Source organism: Dipodomys ordii, unplaced genomic scaffold (assembly GCF_000151885.1).
Source record: "Dipodomys ordii isolate 6190 unplaced genomic scaffold, Dord_2.0 Scaffold88, whole genome shotgun sequence".
Taxonomy (NCBI): domain Eukaryota; kingdom Metazoa; phylum Chordata; class Mammalia; order Rodentia; family Heteromyidae; genus Dipodomys; species Dipodomys ordii.
In genome coordinates, this window is record NW_012267304.1 from 2,444,048 (window position 1) to 2,470,753 (window position 26,706).

General features: G+C 40.7%; 1 protein-coding gene across 2 annotated transcripts in view; it reads right to left on the minus strand.

Moving 5' to 3' along the window:
- Morc4 (MORC family CW-type zinc finger 4) overlaps nucleotides 1–11,727 on the minus strand; it is a 52,668-nt gene extending 40,941 nt beyond the window's left edge. For both annotated transcript variants that reach the window (XM_013025905.1, XM_013025906.1), the window contains exons 1-3: nucleotides 11,580–11,727; nucleotides 11,369–11,441; nucleotides 4,053–4,185 (exon numbers count right to left, since the gene is read on the minus strand). In XM_013025905.1, the coding sequence (XP_012881359.1) occupies nucleotides 4,053–4,185; nucleotides 11,369–11,441; nucleotides 11,580–11,681 (308 nt within the window). In that variant the 5' untranslated portion in view covers nucleotides 11,682–11,727. The remainder of the gene's footprint in view (nucleotides 1–4,052; nucleotides 4,186–11,368; nucleotides 11,442–11,579) is intronic.
- Between the last annotated feature and the right edge of the window lie 14,979 nt (nucleotides 11,728–26,706).

Consider the following 26,706-nt stretch of genomic DNA (forward strand, 5'->3'; position numbering starts at 1 on the left):
ACCCCCTCCATTGTTTTCCCCCTACCATCCCCTCCCTCCCTACCTTCCCCGAGGTTCTTTTTTTTTTTTTTGATTGTGATTAAGTGATTACATAATTTCCGGAAATTTCACAGTATTGTGGAATAATGATGCTCATTTAAAGTCACAAGTTCATTCTAACTTTCCTGGAGCAAATTGTCTATCAGTCTGTAATATATAACGGTGTTCACATGTTATATACCATATATGTGATCAGCAGCATGGGGATATTTAATAGTGGTTCGACCAGATGAGTGGGAGTTCTTTGTTTCTTAAGTCCTGTTAGTTTTGTCATATCACCTAACATTTTGGATTTAGCATCCACTTATCAGGGAGACCATGTACCGTTTGTCTCTTCGTTCTTGGCTTACTTCGCTCAACATGATTCCTTCTAGCTCCATCCATTTCCCTGCAAATGCCATTATTTTGTCATTTCTAATGGCTGCATAATATTCCATTGTGTATAGATACCACAATTTTTGGATCCATTCATCTGTGGTGGGGCAGTTACTCAGTTTTGATAGACCAGATAACTATATAAAATTGAGAAAACAAGTAACAGGATATGGCTAAAAGCAGAATGTAAAAACACAGATATAATGAGAAGAGAATTGCCGGATGGTCTGGACTTGTTGATGATGTTATGTTTCACTAAAACTTCCCAGGTGCTCTTTTTTCCACTTCAATTCCCAGGCTAGGTATTCTATTTAAATGCATATTTGTAGACATGCCTAGTACCAATCAAATACTAGCATGAAAGCTTTCAACACATGGGCTGGGAAGATGACTCAGAGGTAGAGTGCTTGCCTTGCATGCATAAGGCCCTGGGCTCGATTCCTCAGCACATATAAGCAGAAAAAGCCAAAAGTGGCACTGTGGCTCAAGTGGTAGAGCACTAGCCTTGAGCTGAAGAGCTGAGGAGCATCCAGGCCCAGAGTTCAGGCCCCACAACCAACCAAAAAAATAAAAAAAGCTTTCACCACACACAATGAGAGAATTATAAGGAATAATTTCATTGTTGAATATAGCTCAAAATTTTTCCAGCTAGATTTGGTGGCTCACACCGGCTATAATTCTAGCAACTCAGGCCGTTGAGTTCTGAGGGTTGTGATTCAAAGCCAGATGCCCAAGCAGGAAAGTCCATGAGATTCTTATCTCCACTAAACTACAAAAAAGCTGGAAGTAGAACTGTGACTCTAGCCTTCAGAAGAAAAGATAAACAGGGAATAATGCCCAGGCTCTAAGTTCAATCCCAATAGAACCACACAAAAAATTCCCATGAGCTATCATGGTTTAGTTTAGACTGGTGGTTTCCCTTCACTGAGTCAGCCTTTGCTCTAGCCTCTCATGTAAGAAGCAACATTATTTACACACCAATGGATTCAGGTACCAGCTCTTTTACTGTAAATTCTTGTTGAGTACCTTAAGAGGTCACAAAATCTAGATTCTAGTGAGATAAATTTAAATTAGGATGTTGACCAATCGAACAAGCCTTCCCAAAAACCAAAACACACAAAGACAGGCACTATTGTTGACTGTATATACTGGTGATGTAATAGAGAAATTAAAACTGCTATGAGCATCCTGTTATTCTCTAGCTTGTTTTAGAACACTTCTGAGCAGAGGCAGAAAATACCTTCAATCTGTGGCTGTTTTTAACCCTTGACCTTTGAAAGAAATTTTCCATCTTGCTAGAAAAAGCAACTGAGTACATAGGCTACCTAGTTCACACAATATTCCCAGAAACTAAAGAAAACTTACAATGTGCCTTTAAAATTTTAATGATATGCATTGTTTTTTAATTGGACTTTCAAAGGAATCTGTTTATAAAGAAACTTACTGTCATTGCACTATTTCATCAGCATGAAAGTAGGAAGAGGAACACAGGGCTAGAAAATGGGAGACAGGATAACAAACAGAATTTCTGTAGGCTCAACAATGTTCAATAATGACTTCTATTTTTTTTCCAAAATACAAAATATGCCCAACATAAAAAACTAGAAAAATACACTTAACATTTTCAAAGCTACTTCTGAAGTTTAGTTACAATCAAGCAAACGATATACAAGTATGAAAATATCAAAGAAATTATTTTGTACAATGAATATTCAATCAATTTAAAAGAAAAAACAAAAAGAAATTGAAGTAAGTGGCATCTTTGGATTACTATTAGATCAGATTAAGTAACCACTTGTAGGTAAATATTTTTAGCTAATACAAATTTGTTTTAGCATTCAAACACAAATCCAGTACATACAGTGTATTAAACACTCACTAAAATAGTCCCCTAAAATTAATGTTTTAATAAGGAGGAGTTGCTCAGAGCAAATTAGTGGGAAACATGTTTAACCTGTAAAAACAGAGAAGATACTAAATCTAAGGAAGTTTCTGCCTGTTTTGCTCCTTGGGAAGGGAATAAAAATTTTAATAGATGGATACTGATCCTAAATACTTCATTTCAAATGTCACTTCTTCACAATAGCCTTTTTTTTAAGTCCCCAGGCTAGATTCAATCCCTTAGCTAAATGTTTTCTTAGAAATTTCACTCTTCTCTTCTAGCACTTCCATTGATAGAACAACAGCCTACTTAGTTCTACCACTAGTCCAGTTCTCTCAATCCCTTTGCTAAATGTTTTCAGAAAAATTTCAAGCCGGAAGTGGCGCTGTGGCTCAAGTGGTAGAGCGTTAGCCTTGAGCTCAAGAGATGAGGGACAGTGCCCAGACCCAGAGTTCAGGCCCCACGACTGGACCCAAAAAAAATAATAAAATAAAATTAACTCTTCTCTTCTAGGACTTCCATTGATAGAACAACAGCGTACTTAGTTCTACCACTAGTGTAATTCTCTTTCTCACTAAACTATTAACACTTTGAGAACAAAAGGATCATGTCCGTTTCCAGTACCTTGCACACAGGTGCTCAGTAAGAATTTATTTAACACATGAATGAATCTGGAACAAAAATTGTAGTTATTTTGAAATCATCCTTTTCTTCCCTCTTATACTTATTCCAACTTTCACATGCAAAATAGAAGGTAATCAGATATGCTGCACCTATTGTTTGATGGCTACGTCACTGGGATAAGGTATGCTGGGAAGGACATATTAAGATAAGCAACTTTAGGGGGAAATTGCTACATACAGAATTGGTTCCATCTCATCTGAATTGTCTTTTCCTTTTCTAAATATTTAATTTCACTATTTTTTAATGAAAGATGTAGAAATATTGGTAAATTGTCTTTTTCTTAATATATTATCAACTTTGAGGAAAAATTGATGTTATAAATTAAATGACAGGGTCAACTCTCATACTTTCATCAACACATTGTCCATGCTTTAATCTCCCTTCTAGAAGCTTTTCTCAAATGTTCTTCTAACTATGGGGATCTGAGACACAAGGTATATAGACTTGAGTTATAAAATATAACCAGTTGCTTTGACCAAACTTAACTTTTGTTTCATTGACCGATCAACGGGTTTTCTCTACAAACAGGGATAATAATTTAGGATAGTTTCAAAGAGAACTGCAACCAAATAAATTTTTCATTTTTACGCCTCCTCCTAAGCACCCCTCAATTTTTTCTCATGCTTTCACATACTCTAGTTCAGGAAGCCACATGGAATAATCAACCATATCTGCTAAAAAAGCAAGATAAGGAAGGAAATAAACTCATCTTGTACTCAAGTGTAATAATAATAAAGCACAAACATGTACTATCAACCATAGAAAGAGTTATAAAGTGAACTGAGAGTGACAGCAGAAAATTATCATTACTTCAACAGTTAAAAAAAGAGAATTTCCTTACTCTACTAGAAAATCTTCCAAGATTATACATGTGAATGCTTATCTTGTATAGGCCTCAATTATCTTCATAGTTCTAACATAGAAGTCATCTCAAATCCAATACTTTTTGACTGAAAAGTAAGCTTAGGTTAATCAGGAATTGGAAAGGTATTTTAAAAAATTACTAAGCCTTAAGTAGAATTCAAGTTTGTAAAGTCAAGAGGAAAGAAAGAGAATGAAGACATTTTTTTACCTGAGCATTCGGTGGAGTTTGTGAGGTGTCATCCCACATCCATCATCAGTAAAGGTCAAACAAGATTTACTCTTGACTTCTTCAACATCTATGAAGACTGTCCTGGCCGATACATCTGGATCTACAGCATTATCTGAAAAAGGTAGAAATCTTTGATATTAGATGTCTCTTTCCAATAGTATCAAATCTCTATAGTTCAACCAGGCACCAGTGGCCTGTAATCCTAGCTACTCAAGAGGCTAACTTCTGAGGATTGCAGTTCAAAGCCAGTCCAGGCGGATAAAGTCCGTGAGGCTCTTAATCTCCAATTAACCACCAAAAAGCTAGAAACTGAGCTGTGGCTCGAGTGGTGGAGTGCTATCCTTGAGCAAAAAAGCTCAGGGACAGCATCCAAGTCCTGAGTTCAAACCCCAGGACCTCCCCTCCCCACCAAATTTTCTACTTCAGTATCTCCATGACATGGGAAACTGTCCTTGTATTCCCCACATGAATGATCCTGAAAGTACATAGGGAGCATTATAAGCAGCACATGTACACTGAGTTATGGAGAGTAACAGGGCAGCAGAGAAAGTTATGAAGCTGATTTCTAGATTTCATGAAATAGCTGATTTGTAATCTGTCTTTCTCCAAGATTAGGATCTATGGTGAAACTATTTTGTAAGCATTTTGCTTTGATTCTGGCCTTATCAAATTTCTTATCTTTTAGCCACTTCACTATTCACAAATATGTATAGTAAAGGGGTAGCTAAAATGAAAAGTTGAACCAGCAATAGTTATATATTACACATATTACAGTTTATTTATGCTAATTTTATTTCCTATACTTTTTTAATCACCTCTGTTAACACAGACTTTATCATGATCCCTGTTCATGATATAAGAACCATTGAAAGAGTCAGGGTGTTAAAATCAAATCATCTTAAGTGACTGCCTAAATCCCAGTGATGGCCACAAGCATGCTTAGAGAGAAAGAACAATTCTGCTGGTTTTTATTTCTGGTCTGTCATGGGGCTTGAACTCTGGGCCTGGATGCTATCCCTAAGCTCTTCAGATCAAGGCAAGTGCTCTACCACTTGAGTCACAGCACCACTCCAGTTTTCTGGTGAAGATAAGAGCCTCGTCAACTTTCCTGTCCTGGCTGGCTTTGAACCACGATCACTGCCTCCTGAGTAGCTAGGATTAGAGGTGTGGGACACTAGGGCCCGGCCAATTTTGCCGTTTTTGTATTAGTCTTAAAGGTTAGGTTGCCTACTCTCCCTGCTTTCTTTTGGGAGTATTGAGGTTTGAACTCATGTCCTAAGGCTTGTTCAAATGGTATTCTATCATTTGAGCCATGCCTCCAATCCTGTTTTCAACAGTTATTTTAGAGATAGGGTCTTGTGGACTTTTCTGCCGGAGTTGGCCTTGAATCATGATCCTTCCATTCTCAGCCTTTTGAGCACCTAGGATTTCAAGTGTGAACCATGGGTGCCTAGTTCTGCCCCTTTATGAAATGAAAAGTTCTGAATTAAAGTAAAACAAAATACATAGAAAATCTCACAACTTCTCTGGAGTTACATCTTCACTTTAGTTTAATTATTTGACTCCAAAGACATCAAATGTAACCATATTTTATTACATATTTAGCATGTACCCACCCCCTCAAAGACGAGTATTGTCTGGTGACTATATCTTTTGCCACAGGCCACATTTTAGACAATTGTCTGCCACTGACATATGCAGCTCAAAAGTTTCCTTAAGACTCACTAGCACAGATACAGATATGTTCTGTAACACACGTTGAACAGTGTTATTATTTGTGCCCTAAAAGATGAGCTGGAAGCTTGATCCTTAGTGTGGTGCTGCCCAGTTAGTGGAACCTTGCAGGGGTGAGGAATATTTTCCTGCTGAAGGCCACTTGGATATATATAGATAGATATAGTATCATTCAAGAGCCATACAAAATTATTAATACAGGTAGATGGGCCATTGAAAGCCAAAAAAACTCATTGCCAAATGACTTCTGTAGCCTTATATGGCCCCCAGACCAGATGTTCCATCACTGCTAAGAGGTACAGCCTATGCAAGATAATTAGGTTGTAGGGGATGACTCCCTTGGAAGGGATTGATGCTGTCAAGTCTGAAAGGGCAGAAGTAGTTCCCACTAAAGAGTGTTGCTATAATTCGAAGACTGCTTTGTGAGTTTGGATCCTTTTTGGTTTCTCTACCAAACTTGTTTGGAAGCAGTCAGGAGGCTCTTGCCAGGATATCAGAACCAAGCTGTGTGGACTTTCCAGCAACCAGAACTATGAGGCAAACAAATCTGTTTATATATAAAGTACTCAGGCTCCGGTGTATTGTTAGTGATACAAAATGGACTAATACAGATAGATTCCTTAATTGTTCCTGTCTTTACTAGCTTTTTAGACAAGATAGAGACCTTTCTAACTCTTCCTTTGTTCTGACATTCTACACTGCTTCACTGAAATTGGGCTGCTGGGTGAGCCAGGTAGGATCCTAGTCATATACTTGTCCCACTACCACTGACCAGACCATGTTATTTCCCCAATGGTAACTTCCCTTACAATCAAGAAAAGTGTTGCACATATTCAAATATACCCATTTACAATGCAATTGGTTGTAACAGTATCAGTTACAACCAATTGAATGTGTGGAATATATACCATATAAACAAGCACAGATTAATTTCAAAGACCGCTATGGCATTGCTAGAGTCATTGGTAAGACCTATCAGTGACTATGACCTCAAAAAAATCTGAACAGCAGAAAGGTACTTCCAATAGCCCCACAGGAGGGTTGAGTTCTGATAGTCTTCCAAGTCCAAATGGGGCCTGAGCACCATATTATGCGCTAAGATAAATGGGTTAACTATGGGCAGGAATTACAGGTTGGCATGCAATGGTAGGTTTATCAGAAAGTAAGTTCTTAACTTTGTAAGATTAAAGTATTTTTTCTTTTCTCTGACAGAAGGATCCAACACTGTACAGCTGTCTGCACTCCTTCAAGAAATTTTACTTCACAAGGAGGGCCTTGTATCAGTCAGTCATTCCTGTTGGTACACAACCAAAGACTAACGCAATTTTGTCAACAAAATGGGCATCATTTATACGTGGAAAAAGCAATCTCATCTAATGCTTTATAAATATTCACAATTCACATGCAGCACATTAATTTCAATTACACGCTTATACAATAGTTCATAGTTCATTGAATGAATCAGCACACAGGCTTCTGGCAAAATTGCTCTTTTCCTCCCAAACTTTACCAAGTTCTTTTTTTTTGTCCTGACACTTGAACTCAGGATTGGGTGCTGTCCTGAGCCGCTTTTTGTTCAAGGCTACTGCTCTACTTGCTTGAGCCACAGTGCCATTCCTGGATTTTTCTGAGTAGTTTATTGGAGATAAAGAGTCTCAGAGACTTTCCTGCTTTGAACTGCGGTCCTCAGATCTCAGCCTCCTCAGTAGCTAGAATTACAGGGGTGAGCCACTGGCACCTTGCTACCTGTTCCTGGTTTTGTTTTGGGGGGGGTTGCTGGTTTTAAAAAAAATACCCAAGTGTTTAAACACAGACACTTCAAGAGTTAAACAGTAGTTGCCAGAGCAGCTAACTTTTATCTCCTTGGCTAGAAACTCATGGAGTACAACTGGTACGGTATACAGGAGAGGCCAGGGTCAGCTGGATCAGCAGGGAAGATGAAATCAGTAGATGACCACTAGCAAACACAGCTTTACACACCTACTTACTTGCTATTTTATATAGCCTTTCACTCTGCCTCAACAAATTATAATATAATCAGCTTCAACAGATGAACTTATATCAGTAAGGCACCAAACTGGCAGCTTGTTTCAACTCTTTGCTGCTTAACCCTCTAAAAATTGGCCTCCAAGTAGCATAGGCTTTTTTCTCCCCAGTCCAGTCCATGAACATGGAGGACAATGAGCGAACTTTTACTCTTCTCTTCTTCCTTCACTCACTACTTAGGTGAGAGCTGTATTGTGAGATTCTGCAGTGGCTTTACCCCTAACCTGGTGGCACAGTCCTCTGTGCTACTACATCCCAGGGAGTCTTAGCTTGTCTCCCTTTAGTGGGAGGATCCTATCACTTTGGCATGGACATGAGAATCCTGGGTCTTTGTCTTCTAAAAAACTTGCAACTGAGGTCTCAAATCTCATGAGAACCTTAGTGATAATAAGAAACTATTTGACAGTGATAGCCTCCCATGAGAGATGTGGTGTGTAGGAGGCTGCTTTGACACAGTGCTTTCACAAGCTTCTATCTTTGCCTATCCAGGTACATGGATACTTGCAAGGTTGCCATGTCCAGTTTGCTGACTTACAGTCATCTGTTGAGTAGCTAAACGTATTCTTGCCTGAAAATTGCCTCTGCCTGTTTTCTGCCTGTGCACAGCGCACACACATATATTGGCACTAAACTTACCAAAAGTTTGAAATTCAACAAAATTTTGGGAGCTCAGTGGTATAGTACTTGCCCAGCATGGATGAAGTAAGACCCTAGGTTTGAGGCCCAGACAAAAGGATTAATAGACTATCTTATATACCTTCATTCTCTTATTTTTACAGACTTTATTCTTTGTATTATTTTAACAGCCTCATAACTCATCTTTCCAATCCACTTCTCTCTCATCCAACCCATCTTACATACTGCTTTAAGAGTAACTTTACTGAAGCACAGCTCTGATCACATTATTCTCCTGGTCAGTAAAGTTCAGACTAACAGGCCAAATCCCAGTGCCTCCTGGTCACATCCTGATTCCAACTCACCTTTCTAACCTAATTTCCTACTTGGAACTTGGAGTAAAGAATACCTGTGTTTAAATCCTGGATCTCTTAGATGCTAGGCTTTACTTCTTTGGAAAAATACATTAATTCTCTAGATCTCCATTTCCTCATCTGCAAGATGGGAAAAGATAGTAATACTATTTGATACTGCTATTTATACTATTTAATAGCCTCAAAGGGTAAATTTAAAAAGATATTTTAAAGGTTCTTTACAGAGTTTCTGAGGACCTCCATGATCTAAGTAAATCCAACAGCTCAGTATTCTCCATGCTTCTTTTCACCTAGTTGGTACTTTATTAATTTTTTAGTTGTCATTATAAAGGTGATATACAGAGGGGTTACCATTTCATAAGTCAGGTAATGAGTACATTTGCAGGGAAATAGATAAGACCTAGAACAAATCATGTTAAGTGAGGTAAGCCAAACTCAAACAGACCAATGGTGTATGTTTCCTTTTATATGTGGAAGCCAGTTGTTCCTTTACACTGTAATGCCCTCCCGCCACCACATACACATGTCCCAATCCTTCAAATCTCAGCTCAAAAGTCACCTCCTTCACAGTTTTTCCTAACTCCCCCCTTCCTGATAAACTGGAAATCGTTGCTTTTTCCTGTCAAAACTCCTGCAACAGTGAGTGAATCCTTGCTGCTATATTATTTTCTATTTTGTGTCAGACAAAACAAACACTTTCTGTGTTTATCTCCTCTATTAGAAGTGTATATGTAAATTGTATTCATCTATGTACCTAGCATAGTGGCCTTTTTCACAGTGGTTGCTCAATAAATATTTACTCGAATAGTTCACTAGAAAATTAATGCATGTAAGTAGAGAAAATTGTTGAAGGAAAACTCAAAAGGAAAGGCTTGGATTACCAGTTAACAGGCCAGTGTCCCTTTTTCTTATATCACCACAAATATTTGTGATTTGGATTTAAAGTCTGTGTTGGTACATAATAACATCCATATTCACACTACAGTTAAGCCATCTTAGGCCTGGTCTAGGTTTTTCATACATACATGTTTATTTTTTTTGGGGGGGGTCCAGTTGTGGGGCCTGAACTCTGGGCCTGGGCACTGTCCCTCAGCTCTTCAGCTCAAGGTTAGCACTCTACCCCTTGAGCCATAGCGCCACTTCCAGCTTTTTTCTTTTTGCTTATGTGGTGCTGAGGAATCGAACCCAGGGCCTCATGCATGCAAGGCAAGCGCTCTACCACTGAGCCACCTTCCCAGCCCATGTTTATATATTTATATATTAGTATTACAAAACTCATTAAACCTTAGTAAATCACCTATCAAGCACAATACAAATAATTCAACGCATGTATTGCAAGATGAAAGAACAACAAATACCTCCCAGCACATTTATGTCTCCCACCTCCCACTATGTTATTAATCTTTTTATGTTACATGCACAAAGACCTCATCTCATTCTGCAGAGGTTTATGAGGCACAGTGCCAAACCTAAAATATAGAGCGTTTTTTAGAATTTGAAATATATCAATACCACCGTCTATTTTAGTCAAACACAGCAAAACATTTGGTGTCACCTAGTGAAAATCACCAAAATTCTCAGTCACCTTCCAAATAATTCTCCTCTTGCTAATTCATGGCTTGGCCACCGAAATGACTTAGGAAAGGACTACGTATCCTAAGGCCACTCAGTCTAGGAGCTCTGAAAACGGTTTCAAGATTTTGTTTTGTTTACTACTCTCTTAAATCTCTCCTTTCTTTCAGTTTTTTGAAGCGTTTAAAATGTGCTCTGTGTGCTGCTGTATTTTATGCAGGAGTGCCTTCCTTCTTTGCTGTCCACACAGTATTCTGCACGGTACCACAAAAGCTGGTGGACTTGGCTTCCAGGGATCAACCAAAAAAAAATGCTTTAAAAGCAAACACCGGTAGAGCGAGAGGTTAAGTCCTCAGTATTCATTCCAGCGGTGTGAGGGCGCTCGTGGACTACGAACCCAGCCCTAGGCAGCCTCAGGGAGCCAAATGCACTCGTGTCATCTCTTAAGAGATGTCCCATCATTCCTAGACTTTCTTGTGTCCAAAGTTAAAGAAACTTTTTCTCGATCTTTCCTAATCACCCCACCCAGTTGTCTGCTCTTTTCCCTCGCTGGCTTGGCGTTCTCAGTAGATTGCCAGCCCCCGTGAAGCGCAGCTGCCCGGGCCTGAGAATTTTATGCATCTCCTTTGGGCTGTTAACTGTAACAAAGTTGCCGAAACCCCACAAAGCAGTGAGAAAAACCACGCTGGAGTCGTAAGTCTTTGGATGAATACTCCTAGTTTCCTTCGCTTTTCCATGGAACCTTGGGAGAGAAACCCACCCCTCCTCCAGGGCTGGTGGAGCTGGGGCTGCTGCCCAAGTCCCCTCTCAAGCCGTGGCCTTAAGCCCGACACAGACCCCGATTGTGACCCCAGCCCAGGCCCACGCGGCTCTACGCATTAGAGTCGCGCCCGCAGCACCACGCTGGCACCACTGCCTCGGCCCAACGCAACCGGGCCCGCCCTCACCACTCACCTAGCAGCTCCGCGATGGCACTGAAGGGTCGCGTGTGGCTGCTGGAGTTGCTCTGTAGGTAGCGGGGACTCATCTGGGGGTGAGAGAAGGTCCCGTCCCGCGTGAGGCCTCGGCCCGCCGAGCCCGCCCCAAGCGCCCCCCGCAGCCCCGGGGCCCGCGCGCGAGTCCGCCCCCTCGGGCTATCCCCTCACCCCCAGTCCCTCCGACCTACCGTGCTCAAGCGGATACCGAAGGCCTGTGGAACGTTGCCTAGCCGGGACAGCCCGACGCCTGGTGGCCCAGAGCCCGCCGGGGCCCCTCGACCCAGTAGCATTTTTTTGGCCGCCACGATAGTTGTCTGCTGCCGCCGGACTGCTACCCGGCCGCCCTGGACTAGTCCTCACTCCCACTCGCCCACGCAGCTGGCGGCGGCCGTCCGGGACTGGTCGTCTCCAGATCCAACCCGCAGCTGGCGGAGGCGGGGCGCACTCCAGCCACCTGTCCCCAGCGGGAGGGGGTGGGTGGGAGGCCGGCCGAGACGAGCGGCGGCCCCGCCCTGCCAGCGCCTCTCCTGACCTACCAACTACCAGCAGCCACTTCGGGGCCGTACAGAAATATGGCGGCTTCCAGAAAGTCTTTCCTTAATCCCCGCCCCTTATTAATTCCTGGCGTTTGCCATAGGCCAGGCCACCGAGCGGGAAAGCACGAGGGGAGGAGGGGTGGGAGATCGGCGGCGCGTGGAGTGGGGCGGGGCAGAGCAGGACGGGGCGGGGCGGGGAGGGGCGGGGCGGGAACAAGGCAAGCGGATGGACACGGTGTGGGATTTCTGGAATGGAGTCCTACTTAGGCTGCGTGACTAACAGGCAGGATAAGACAAGTCTTTCAACGTGGAAACAGTACAGGGTTTCCCCCCTCCCCCCTGTCTCTGGGAAAAGATAGTACGCTCACGTGAAGGGAAAACGTCCTGATTCGTTATAGCAAATGAGTCTGGAAGCATCCAGACTTTTCTAGAATGCAATTGGTAAGCTATATCCACAAATCCTTGTGACCCTGCAGGGAGACTGTTTATAAAACAAAAAATGCATTTACTTAAATCTTGTACCGCCAACTAGATTATTAAGTTCTAGACAACCCATCAAGAGAAATACCATAGGAGCCTTGCACTCTACCCCTGAACTAAGCCCTCTGTGTTTTTCTCAGACATTATCTCCACTATATAGCCCAGGCTAGCCTTGAACTGGTGAAGTTTCCCCAGTGCTCCTAGCACAACATGACAGACTACTATGCTGTCCTATATTAATTTTTTTCTTTGTAGTGAAAACGTGGGTTTAAAAAAATCTCTTATATGATTTTATGAAAGTACTGGAGCTTGCACTAAGGGCCTGGGTGCTGCCCCTCAACGTTTTCATTTAAAGTTAGTCCTCTACAATTTAACCCACACCTCCACTTCCCGATTTTGGGTGCTTAATTGGAGATGAGTCTCGTGGACTTTCCTGCCCATGCTGGCTTCAAACTAGGTAGTCAGATCTTGGCCTCCCGAGGTGCTGTAATTACAGACATGAGCCATCAATCTTCTAGCTATTTTGAAATACAAAATACTTTATTGTTAACTGTGCTTATCCTACTGTCCATTCAAACACCAGAACTTACTTTTCCTATCTAATTTTGTACTTGTTGAGCACTCTGTCCATCTTTCCCTCTCCTAGCCCCTATCTTGCCCCTGGGAACTACTATTCTACTCTTTACAGATCTCTCTATTTCAGATTGTATATATGAGTAAGGCCATGCACTATTTGCCTTTCTATGTTCAATTTGTGTCAACACAATGTCCTCCAGGTCCATATATGTCTGAAAAAGCAGAATTTCACTGTAATGTGGCCAAATAATATTCCTATTCTTTATCTACTCATCCACTGTCAAACATTTAGACTGATTTCAACTCCTGACTATTGTGATTACTATTGTAATAAACAGATGATCACAGATGTTTTTTCCAAAAGACTGATTTTATTTCTTTTTGATATATGCCCAGTAGTGAGATTGCTTGTTTTCCTTTGTCCTTTTAATAATAATCATTCTAGCTGGAGTAAAGTTGTATCTCATTATGATTTTAGTTTGTAATTCCCCAATCATTTGTGATGTTAAATTTCTTTTTCACATGCCTATTGGTCGTGTGTGTGTGTGTGTGTGTGTGTTGAGACAGGGTATCTCTGTATAGTTCAGGCTGGCTTCAAATTTGTGATTTTCCTGCCTCAATCTTCAAGTACTGGAATTGCAGCCATACCACTGTCCCACCTAGCTTCGTAGATCTTCTTTTGAGAATTGTCAATTAAAGATTCTTCCCATTTTTATCAGGTTGTCTTTACACTATTTAAAAATTGGCTTTTGCCTTGTTTAAATTCCTTTTAAATGTTGGGTATTAACCCCAAGATGAATATTTATTAGTGTAAAAATTCACAAGGGTACATGGGGCACTAGCTAACACTTTTGTAATCCCAGTTCCTCAGGAGGAAGAGATTAAGATGTACTCAATCGAAGGCCAGCTAGGCAAAAAGTTAATGACAACCGTATCTCAACCAATATACTCATCTCAGCTGTGCATGAGACGATAGGTAGGAGGACTGTGGTCTGAGCCCAGCCTTGGGTAAAAATGTGAGACACAACCTGAAAAGTAGCTAAAAAGTGAGCAAAAGGAGTGGGGGGGCTAGGTGTATGTCTCAAGTGGTAGACTATCTACCCCAAAAGTGGCTGGAATTTCCCCTCTCAACAGATGTTTTTCAGTGTTTACAGCACTAGACAAATCTAATTTTTTCACTTTTTGCTAATCTTTTTCTTTGGCGAGGGCATTTTAAATGACTTTTTAAAAAATCATAGAGCAGCACGTGCATATATTGGTTAGATAGCTAATGATTTAATTTTACAATATTATTATCTAAATTATCTGTATTTGATATTACTGAGCTGTTCTGGTGGTTTGGGGGAGACACATGGGTGGGGAATTCAAGGTGCCTAAAAGTGTTACTTGCAGTTGTATAAAGCAATTTCTTTGTGATTTTTTTTTTTTTTTGTCGGTCGTGGGGCCTGAACTCTGGGCTGGGGCACTGTCCTTCTGCTCTTCAGTTCAAGCCTACCGCTCTACCACTTGAGCCACAGCACCAATCCAGCTTTTTTCTGCTTATGTGGTGCTGAGGAATTGAACCCAGAGTTCCATATATGCAAGGCAAGCACTCTACCACTGAGCCACCTTCCGAGCCCCTCTTTGTGATATTTTTACACATGCATATAATGTACTTTGATCAAAATCACCCACTCTATTACATTTCCTTATTTCCAATCCTGCTTTTGAAGTAATTTTATATTTATTTATTTGTTTGTTTGTTTTGCAGTCATGGGGCTTGAACTCTGGGCCTGGGCACTGTCCCTCATCTCTTCAGCTCAAGGCAAGCATTCTACCACTTGAGCCACAGCACCACTTCCGGTTTTCTAGTGGTTGATTGGAGATAAGAGTCTCATGGATTTTCTTGCCCAGGCTGGCTTTGAACAGCGATCCTCAGATCTCAGCCTCCTCAGTAGCTAGGATTAGAGGTGTAAGCCACCAGAACCCAGCTTAAAGTAATTTTAAACCAGTTTCATCATTATATTTTCATGCCTGTATATAAAGTACTTTAATCATATACACATACTCACCTTCCCATCATCTTCTTCCTTTGCCCTCTTCCCTTCCACTGGTGCCCTCCACAAACAGTCCCAGTTTATGTTCATGGCATTCAGATTTTAAGGTCTATATTCTGCATATGAGAAAAATGCATGAACTATTTATCTTTCTCTGTCTAGCTTAGCTTATTTCCTTTGACATACTTATCTCCATTTACATCAATTTTCTGCTAATAACAAAATTTCATTTTTCTTTATGACTAAAATATACTCCATTTCGTATATGTACACCAAAATTTTTATCTGTTCATTAGTTGATGGGCATTTTGACTGATTCCATAGTTTATCATAAATATGCTGCTAAAGACATAGGTGTGCAAGTATCTTGATTTTTTATTGTATGCTTATTTTCATTCCCTCAGATATATGCCCAGGAATGGTATATGATAGTTCTGGTTTTAATTTTTAAGGAAACTGCATACTTATTTCCATAATAGATACACTAATTACATTTCCACCTATAGGGTAAAAGGGATCCTTTTGTTCTGATATCATTGTCAGCATTTGTTGTTTGTTTCTTCTTTGGTAGTACTAAGGTTTAAACTCATAGCCTCACATTTGCTAGGCATGTGCTCTTCCACTTCAGCCATGTCTTGAAACCCTTTTACTGTGGGTTTTTTACTCTTGATTATTTTTTTTTGGTTTAGAGCCTACTATTTTATTTTCCTATTATAAAGGTGATATACAGAGGAGTTACATAAGTCAGGTAAAGAGTACATTTCTTTTTGCAGAATGTCATGCCTTCCCTTGCTCTCTCCTAGATTTTCCCTTCCCTCCCCACTCACAAGTTGTATAGTTCATTTTCACCACAGTATCTAGTGTGCTCTTGCTTTAAAAATATTATATCCATTGTTTTTTTTTATTATTTTTGTATGGAGAATAGAATGAGGATCTTGTTTCAGGCTTCTATATATAGATATCCAGTTTTTTCCACATGGTACATTATAATTACATTAAAAGCAATAACAAGAAAGATAAAACCACTTGTGTCTCTATCTTGGGATTCATTTCGCTTAGCATCATCTTATAGGTACATATGTACATAGCTTTTGATCTTTTCTGCTTGTCATAAACATGTACTAGTTACTGCAAATAAGGGAAACCATGGGACCTAATGTTTCTTTGGGCCTGGTTTACTTCACTTAATATAATTTTTTCCAAGTCTTTCCATTTCCTAACAAATGGGGCGATCATTCTTTCTGATGGAGTCATAGAATTCCAGTGTGTGTGTGTGTGTGTGTGTGTGTGTGTGTGTGTGTGTCACATTTTCTTGATCCATTCATCTACTGAGGGGCATCTGGGTTGGTTCCATATCTTATGCTGCATGAATATCCAGTTTTTTAAATACAATTTGTTGATGAGGCTGTGTTTTCTCCAATGTATGTTTTCGGCTCCTTTGTTAAAATCTGATGGCTCTAGCTACATGGATTTCTTTATGCATCTGATTAGTCTACATGTCTGATTTTGTGTCAGGACCATACTATTTTATTACTATATCTCTGTAGTGTGTGTGTGTGTGTGTGTGTGAGAGAGAGAGAGAGAGAGAGAGAGAGAGAGAGAGAGAGAGATGTATATATCAATATATATACATATATATGTGTGTGTATGTGTATATAAATATGTGTGTGCATGTGTGTGTAGCTAGGATTACAGGTGTGAGCCACTGATGCCAAGCTTTCTGTAGTGTATTCTGAAGTCAGATATTGTGATACCTTCAGCACTAATCTTGCTCAGGATTGCTTTGGCTTTTTGGGGTATTCTGTGCTTCTGTAGGCATTTTAGGATTAAATTTTCTGCTTCTGTTAAAATGGCATTGGTGTTTTGATGAAAATTGGATTCAATCTGTAGATTACCTTCGGTGGTTTAGCCATTTTCATGTTGTTAATTCTGTTCATCAATGAACATAGTAGGCCTTGCCATCTTTTAGATTCTTCTTCAATTTTCTTGTTCAGAATTTTATGTTTTAATGGTAGAGGTTTTTCACTTCCTTAGTTACATTTATTCATGTGTATTTTTAAAGACTATTGTGAATGAGACTTTTCTTCATGTCTTTCTCAGCCTGATCATCATTGGGATGTAAAAAAATGGCTGGTTTTTGTGTGTTGATTTTATATCCTGCTATTTTGCCAAAAGGGTTTATCAGATCTAAGAATTTTGAGTGACATCTTTAGGGTCTCAACTATAGAAGCCTATTATATGAAAATAAGGATAATTTTACTCCTTCATTTCCTATTTGTATTCCTTTTACTTCTTTTTTGCCTTTATTTCCTGGCTAAAATTTCAATCACTATATTGAATAAGATTGAGGAAAATGGACATCTTTGTCTTGTGTCTAAATTTAGAGAAAAAGAGTTCACTTTTTTCCTGCTTATTGCAGGAAAGTTTGTTGTATATAGCTTTTTATTATGTTGAGGTAGGTTTCTTCTACTTCTAATTTCTTTAGAGATTTTTATCACAAAGAGAGGCTGCATTTTGTTAGAGTCTCTTTCTGTATCTTTTGAGGTTATCATGTGTGTTTTTAAGCTTTATTCTGTATATGCTATTTTACATTTATTGATTTGTATATATTGAACCATCCTTATTCACATCTCCAGGATAAAACCAACTTGACTATGGTGTATGTTCTTTTTAGTATATTGTTGAATTCGGTTTGCAAATTTGGCTTTTTCCTTTGGTGCCGCTGAGGCTTGAATTCTGGGTTGTGTGCTTTCTACTCATGTACATTACCATTCAAAACATACTCCTAGCCCTTTTTACTTTGGGTATTTCAAATAAGGTATCACATTTATGTCCAGACCTGCCTAGACTGTGATTTTCCTATTTAAGCTTCCTGCACATCTGGAGTGACAAGCATGCACCACCATACCCAGCTTTTTTATTGATTAAGATGGGGGTCTCATGAACTTTTTGCCCTGATTGACCTCAAACCACGATCCCCTCAATCTCTGCTTCCTAAGTAGCAGCCAACCCCCATTCAGCCCAGTTTGCAGATATTTCATTGAAAATTTTTTGTGTTTCTAGTCATCAAGGAAATTTAACTCGAATTTTCTATTATTGTATCTTTGAAAGCTGGTATCAGTGTAAAACTGGCCTCATTGAATAACTTATACAGTGTTCCTTCCTTTTCTTTTCTAAAAATATTATTTTTTTTTTGGGTCCGGTCGTGGGGCCTGAACTCTGGGCCTGGGCGCTGTCCCTCAGCTCTTCAGCTCAAGGCTATTACTCTACCACTTGAGCCACAGCGCCACTTCCGGCTTTTTTCTTATGTGGTGCTGAGGAATCAAACCCAGGGCCTCAAGCATGCAAAGCAAGTGCTCTACCACTGAGCCACCTTCCCAGCCCTAAAAATATTATTATTTTTAAGTAACTGTATGAAGTGGTTATTATCTAACCTGTCATTTTATGAGTACAATACATCTTGATCAATATCACCCCTTTCAATGTCCTTTCTGTTTCATGGAATTGTTTGAGGCACACCAGTGTTAATTTTTTTTTGGGGGGGGTCCAGTCATGGGGCCTGAACTCTGGGCCTAGGCGCTGTCCCTCAGCTCTTCAGCTCAAGGCTAGCACTCTACCACTTGAGCCACAGTGCCACTTCCGGCTTTTTTTCTTTTTGCTTATGTGGTGCTGAGGAATGGGACCCAGGGCCTCAGGCATGCAAGGCAAGCACTCTACCACTGAGCCACCTTCCCCACCCCCCACCAGTGTTAATTTTTTAAAGGTCAGGTACAATTTAACAGTGAATCCATCTGGGCTTTTCTTTGTTGAGAAACTTTTTTCCTAATTTAATTTTGTTACTTGTTTTATATCTGACCTGGCTGTTTATATTTCTGTTATTCACTTTTAATAGGTCACAAGAATCCAGAAATGGATATATTTCTTGTAGGTATTCCAGTTTATCAGAATATAGATTTTCAAAGTATTCTCTAATGATCCTCTGAATTTTAAAATTAGTGTATTTGCTAATATTTTGAATAAGAAAATAGTATCTCCTTATTGTTTTGGTTTGCATTTCCCTGACTACCAGTGAGGCTGAGTATTATTTGAAATATTTATTTTGCATTTTCATCTTCTATACGTGCTTGTTGGTATCCATAGGCATCCCCTCGCTCCCTTGGGTCCCTTGCATTTGTCTTTTTTAAAAGTTATCCAAAATACATATAAGTACAGAGAGTAATTTAATGAATCTCTCTAGAAACTGTCAAGATCTGCAATGGAATGAACATTTTGTGTCTCTTTAAAATTCATATATTGAAATCCTAACCACTAATATAATAGTATTAAGTAGTGGGGCTTTGGAAAGTAATTAGATTATGAGGATGCAGCTCTCATGAATGGATTAGTGCCCTTATTAAAGAGACTACAGAGAGATTTCTCACCTTCTTCCTCCACATCAGGACCAAAGGAGATGTCTGTTTTGACTTATGCATATCCAGAAGAGATCCATCTCCAGAACTCCAACCACACTGGCACCTAACCTCAGACTCCCAGCTTTCATAATTATGAGAAAAAATATGTTCTTTATATGCCAGCTAGTCTGTGATATTTTATTAAAGAATCCTGAAGTGCCTAGGACACCTTTTTCCTATATTAAGATTTTTTCCTTCTTTTTTAAAATTTTTATTTCTGCAAGTGTTATAGAGCAAATCTCAAACATCATTTTGCTCTGTGTATTTCACTGTCATCTAAAAACAGACATTGTCTAATCACCATACCACTTTCACATCAAGCAAAATCTATAATAGTTCTTTAGTATCCTCTAAGATCCAGCCCATATTCTGATTTTCCCAATTGTCTCAAAAAGTGTTTTTTTATACTCAGTTTATTCAAACAAGATACACATATTGGACCTGGTTTTGTGTCTTAAATCTATTTTAATTTAAAACACTCCCCTCATTTTTAATCCATGCTATTGAGTTGTTGAGGAAACCAAGTCAGTGGTACTATTGAATGCCCTGCATTCTTTTTCTGTTTGCTTCTTTATGTTGTCACTTTACTCATACCTCCTGTTATAGGAGTCAAATGTGACTTAACTATAAATTATAAGTTGGCATTAGAGACTTAATTAGATTTCAGCACAATGATTTTAAGCAGTAATATTCATTCATGTTTCTATGCATTGCATATTGTACCACACCAGAAGATACATACTCTACAGTACTTAGAAATGCTCAAGCTCATTGGTGGGTTCATCTGGGGGTGGGAAACAAATTCATTCATTGGTATTCATTGTCTGAAAAAAATTATTCATGCCACAAAATTGATATGGCTTCATAATTTCTTCTAATTTATTAACTGAATTTCTCTGTATAGAACGTACGTTCTTTAACCACAGCTGTTAGGTTCCTCTGTAACACAATTTATACAGGATAGATGCTTTATTTGGGGGGATAAGTTTTACAGTAAAGAGTCAGTGTCTATGGTAGAGACATCTCTCATTTCAATAAGTCTATTGTCTAGACTAGTAGGACTTGTCAACAGGATGTCTCTAGCTGTTAGCCCCTTCAGGGTTTGTCTCAGGTACTGTGCTTTGTCCAAGTTTACAGTTTTCTGGGGTTTCTCACAGTGACTGACCAATGAGGGACACCTGAATATCTTAGCACAACTTGAGGCATTTCTTTTTTTTATTAACATTCATTAATTGTACAAGGAGAATGAAAACAAGTATATATAGCATATCCTGGTTCACCCCTCTATTACTCTAACATTTCTAGAGTAATGTTTACTCAAGATCTCTCTGTGTGGCTGGCTGGATCTATACTATTTGGCTCAGCTTTTCTGCCAACACCTGCTTCTTTGCACAGATGTTATCCCATGAGCACTTCTTTGGGCGTGTGTAGGATGTGTGTGTGTGTGTGTGTGTGTGCGCGCGCGCGCGCGTGCGCCAGTCCTGGGGCTTGAACGCAAGGCCTGGGCACTGTCCCTCAGCTTCTTTTGCTCAAGGCTAGCACTCTACCACCAGAGCCACAGTGACATGTCTGGCTTTTTCTGAGTAGTTTACTGGTGATAAGCGTCTCATGGGCTTTTCTGCCTGGGCTGACTTTGAATCATGATTCTCAGATTTCAGCCTCCTGAGTAGCTAGGATTGCAGGTGTGAGCCACTAACACTCAGCTCCATGAGTACTTCTTAATAAGCATACTACACAGTAAACTGCATCATGGAGTTTACTCCCTGGGGAACTCAAACTGTGCCACTTGAAACTGGGAAACCCAATAAAGTTAGCACTAATTTTATTCTCTAGGAGCTAGTTCACTCACTCCCCAGTTGTATCAAAGGGGTTAAGAGGAACCCCGAGAGAGCTCCTACCACAAAGTTGTAGTAATCTTATTGCTAAGACTTCAACCAGGTGGTGAATTGGAATAGTATACTAGTACAAGAGAATGTGTAGTCTGGTATGATATATCAACCAAGTGTTTGAGAAATATGAAGCAAGTAGTAGCTATAAGAGAATGGAATTATATAATTACTGAGTTAAAAAATTGTCCTCCCAATGAAGACAGTTTTGTTCTGTGATAACTTGGATGTTGCTTGGGAAAGAATAGGACTCTAGCAAGTGGTTTGTGGTATCTAAAAAAAAGTCTTCAATCCCCAGATATCCCTGAGCTTGTAGAATTGGCTCAAACTCTCTGCCTAATCCCTTTTCTTGGAGATATACAGCACTTCTTCTTCCCAAGACAAGATGTACACTATTCTCCCTCCTGGCACTAGTCCTATAAAAAGAGTTAGCTTTAACTCTTGTTAAGGCATGGATATGAAAGGCCTGTTAGTAGAAGAGAGTTATTATTTTCCAAGGAGATAGATGCAAGACTTGGCTAGCACGTATTAACAGGAGCTGGAAGAGTTCACATGGACTCAGATTCTAGGAGTATTTGATTACACAAGCTAGACTGTAACATTGGATAATGGACAATTTATCAATGTGGGAGTTCTCTCCTGAGATATAGAATTTAATGCCCTGACAACATCCACAGGAGATGGTGCAAAGAGTACTAGATGGTTCCTAGAAGTACAGGACAAATGGTACATCATGTTAAATGAGACCAAAAGGCCATGGTCTGCTGTAGCAATAGTGGAAGACATGAACAAAAGATCAGAAGAAAACATACTGGAGTGGATATACCAAACAAAACTAGTAAACTCAAAAAAAGGCATACAATACACTATTAGCCAAGACCAAAAGAAATATGCTGGCTGTAGGAACAATATGCTGGTTATAGGAAAAACAGTTGGTTATAGGAACAACAGTGATGACTCCTCTCCCTATAATGTGAGACACCTTACACCTAGGTTTACCATAGCAATGAAGTAAGAAGACTAGTAATATCACCTTGTACTCACAGCCATCCTGACACCTAGCTGAGTGATGGGGACTTTCTACCTAGCTTCAAAGGCCTAGAGGTGAGACATACCATTCTTTGAATTGCAGATGCCTAACTCAATAGGTAGAGCAAGGAGAGCTCTGCTTCAGAAAATATGTAGATACATCATTGTGATTAGCCCCAGGGAAGCTGCTTCTTGTGCTTTTATGATGGGGCTTTGTCTTAGCACAAGCACGTGATTTTTGTCTTTAAAAGCTAAGTTCAGACCTTGTTCGGGGATACAGGTCTTTGAAACAGGAGTCCACCTGCAGATGCTGGCTTCCTAATAAAGAATCCCAATTCAACCTCTCACAATGTGGCTTCTATGTTTCTTGCCAACAGAGATACCTTACACCAGCAATGGGAACTGAAAAATAATAGAGGCATCATGGCTGAGTTTAACCAAATAAATTGGGTAGGTGTAATTATCATGAGTGACAAGGTTGGAGGAACAGCCAGGGAGTCTGAGTACAGTTATGGAAATGATAAATAGAACTTGGCCTCCCAAAGAGAAAAACAAACAAGGAAAATACAGGCCTATTCTAGAGATGTTTTCACGAACACCCTTCTCTCTGGTTGGAACATTTGCAGAGTGACCCACTGACCTTTTTCCTCCCTGAATACAACACTAGCGTTTGGGAAGTCTTGTTTGCCTCAGCAGCTCAGGGGAGGCCCACCGCCTGCCTTCTTCTGAGACATGCTTGTGTGGTCCTCCTGCCTCATTTGCCTCAGGGCATTGGGAACCACCATATTAAGTGCAGCCGTGTTTACTACTTGTAGGTTTTGGTGTTTAAACAAAAGCCTGTTGCCATCCCCAGCATTTGGCCTCCTGATTGGCAGCTGGGGTCCAAGGCACCCCTCTGCCCCTCCCCAGCTCCCCACGTCAGAGTCAATCCCCAGGGACCATGGGAGCTGCCAAGAGTCTAGGGCCTGGCCTCCTGCGGCCTTGCAGCAACAATAAAAAGCAACAAATGAATCCACCCAAATCCCACCCCCGTGGCTCCAAAGGGCAGTAGAAAGGCCAGAACACGAGGGTCCACACCGATCTTCACCAAAAAGGCCTTCCGGGACCAGGGTTTTCCCAGTTGTAGGAGCCCAGGTTCTGATGCCCTGCTAGTGCAGTGCCTCAGGAGGGTGTGGTAGGGCCCCCCCAAAGTCCCCACTAGCCTCTGTCTTCAGACAGAGCTTTAGATCTCCAGACTAGCTTCCCCTTGCTGAAGCTGTGAACCATCTCCAGGATCTTTATTTTTATTTCAGACTATCACTTCTCATGGTCCATTCTAAGTTCTCTGGAAGAGAACCCACATTTGTGAAGGAATGCTGCCCCGGAAGCGTTTTTTGGTGATGAACTATGTGCAAACTCACAGTTATGGTGAGGAGCCTAGAGACACAGACATTTCCTCCTGGTTGGTAAGCTATACCAGAGAGTTCTAATGATTTGGCACCTAGGTGGTGGTGGGGGTGATGGTGGTGGTGGTGTGTATGTTTCTTCTAGTGTGTTCTGATCCATTCTTTAAGGTCATCCAAGTTTTTGGAAGAACATGATGAGTTCTAGAACATACCAGGATGAGAGGTCAGGCGAGTATACCACACCTTTTAGAAAGGCCAAGGGTTAGAATATGTATCTTGATTCTCAATCAGCCTGTAAGCTGTGGCCACATCACCAGCTGTGATCCACGAAAGCTGACTGAGCAAGGCTTTGTGGGGCTTTGTCCTAGACAGGGAGCACCATCAGGATCAAGCCTGAAGGCACTGGGCAGTGGAGGGAGTGGAACCGCTGTACAGCCTTGACAAGGCTTCAGCCAACCTCATGGAAGCTCAGAGAGGTCCTGGACTGCAGTGATGTGCCAACTGTGCTGTGGCCCTGGATGGAGACTCAGGCTGTGCACTGGTGGCCACCAGCACTCCCAGTAGCAGTACTGAGAACAGAGTGCTTGCTTACTAAGGAGGAGAAGCAGGGCCCAGAAACACCTGTAAGACAGATGTACCTACCTGTAATACAGTGACTAGGAAGAGTTCAAGCTCCCTACCAGCCCAGGGCTCTAGGATTGCACCAGCCACACCCCCACCCCACCCGGATCCTACTACCCACTCCCTCTCAAGCTACATAGCATCTAGCGCCTGTCCCCTTGCTTACTATGTGCACTGATAACTGGTGTTATAGTACAGATCCTTGGGAAATCTAAGGCATTTTTAAGGGCCTGTCCAGTGAAACCCATCTAGAGCGTCAGCTTCCTGGCTCCTTCCTTCCTTCCTCTGCTTGGTAAGTGTCCTGTTTCTATCCTGTTTCCCCAAGTCACTCTCCTTTCCTTTGCCCTTGTCCTTTGAATAGGATGGGTGGTGTTCATTCATGTGCATCTGTAGAGGGAAGGACTTTGGAATTAGACCTGGATTGGAATCCCAGTTCACTTCTCTTGAGCTGCATGATGGTAGACTCCTCAGTTAAGCTCTCTAAGGCCTTTTCTTTATCTGCAGGAAATGGAGTTACCAACAGATATGGTGATATAAACTTCTCATTTCAGCACTTGGCTGGCAGAGGCAAGGAGATCAGAAATGTGAGGCCAGCCTAGGCTATATATGGAGACCCAGTCTCAAATGGAAAAAATTAAATTATATAAAAAGGAGGTATTGATATGCTTGTATACCTGTTGTGAGATGCAGATGAGATAACATCAGAAAACTGACTACTGCAAAGCTCAATGGAGCTCAGTAAATGTTAGCTCTCTTCTTGTCTTCCTTCATGGAAATGACTGAACCTAAAACAACCTTCAATGACTGGTTTCAAAATACTGTTAAAATTTTATTGTTATTTTTACAAGCTTAAATGTTTTAAACTTATAACATTATTTAAAAATGTTTACCAATAAGACATTTTGTTCTAAGATAAGGTCTGGGTATGTAGGCCTGGCTGTACTCAAACTCATAATCTTCCTGCCTCAGTTTCCCCAGTTCTGGCAGCCCAACCAGAACATTTGAGATATAGTGTATCTAAGCATTTTGGACTGAGATTTAAACCAGTTTTATTATAGCCACTGGTGTGGTGAGCTTTGCAGCTCTGATTTCACTTCTGGACATGAAAACTCTGAGAAGGCAAACTGATCTCAGAAAAGAATAAAAACAAAATCAAAAGAAGTGGGGGACATACACTCTTCAAATGGCAAATTGATCTAGGGAGCTAAATTAGTCACAAGGCGCAGGAGCTGTAACACTGGGGCATGGTCAAGTATGGAGCACTCCTTAGGGAAGGAAGGGTTCAGGGCCCAACAAGGCTGGCTGAGAACCTGAGGAAGAGATGCTGGAGGCAAAAAAGAACTCTGGGAGAAGGTATGAGGGCATATCGGGGCTGGGGGCTCCTGCCTAAGGGCTGGGGATATAGAGTGATAAAGTACAATCTACCGTGATAGCTGCATGGCAAGTGAGCACAAATTTGCTGGAGAGGCAAGAGGTGTCCACCTACCTATTCTGGGCCTGCCAGTCCTTGAGCCATGACAAGAACAAAGTATTAAATTGTAGCAAAACCCTAGGGATTAGGATCCCTTAAAGAGAAACAGTAGGCTAGGGTGAATATGCCCCCTTAAAAGTCTGCCTCTGGTGGGAGCATAAAGGCTTATCTCAAAATTCAGGACACTGGGGCCCAAAGCTAAGTATGTGTCTATTTCTTGGTTTTTGTTTAATCTTTTCTGCAAATTGTAGCAATGCTATGAGCAAGAGGCACATAGCTAAATTTCTCTTTTCTTGGTTTTAAACAAAGCTGTAAAAAATTATATATGCATATACATATATGATACATGCATGCATATATACATATATACACATAAATTTTCTCTTCATGTTAAGAAAGTGTTTGGACCCAGAGCCAGGTCTTATAGCTAGGAACTCTGGTAAAATAATGAACCTTCTCCACTTCCCTTTCAGCACTTTCCCAATATCCTAACCAGGCCTAGGTCGGCCTCCTTCCCTTATTCCAGTCTGTAGGAAAGTACAGCAGGGGCCAATCTGAACACTGGGGATACCATACTGCGTTTCCCTAGATTGATGCAGAGCATAAGGCCTTCCAAATGAAAGCTATTCTCATGCCTGGGTTGTGTTTGTTTTCTTTCTCTTCCCAAGGCCTTTTTTTATTTCAGGGAACTATCATTTTTTGCATCTTTATTGTTATTTTAAAGGTGATATACTGAGGAGTAATAGTTACATAAGTCAGAAGAGTACATTTCTTTTTGAACCACGTCACCTTTTCCCTCACTCTTTCCTAGTTTTTCCCTCCAGTTCCCACCCACAGGTTATAT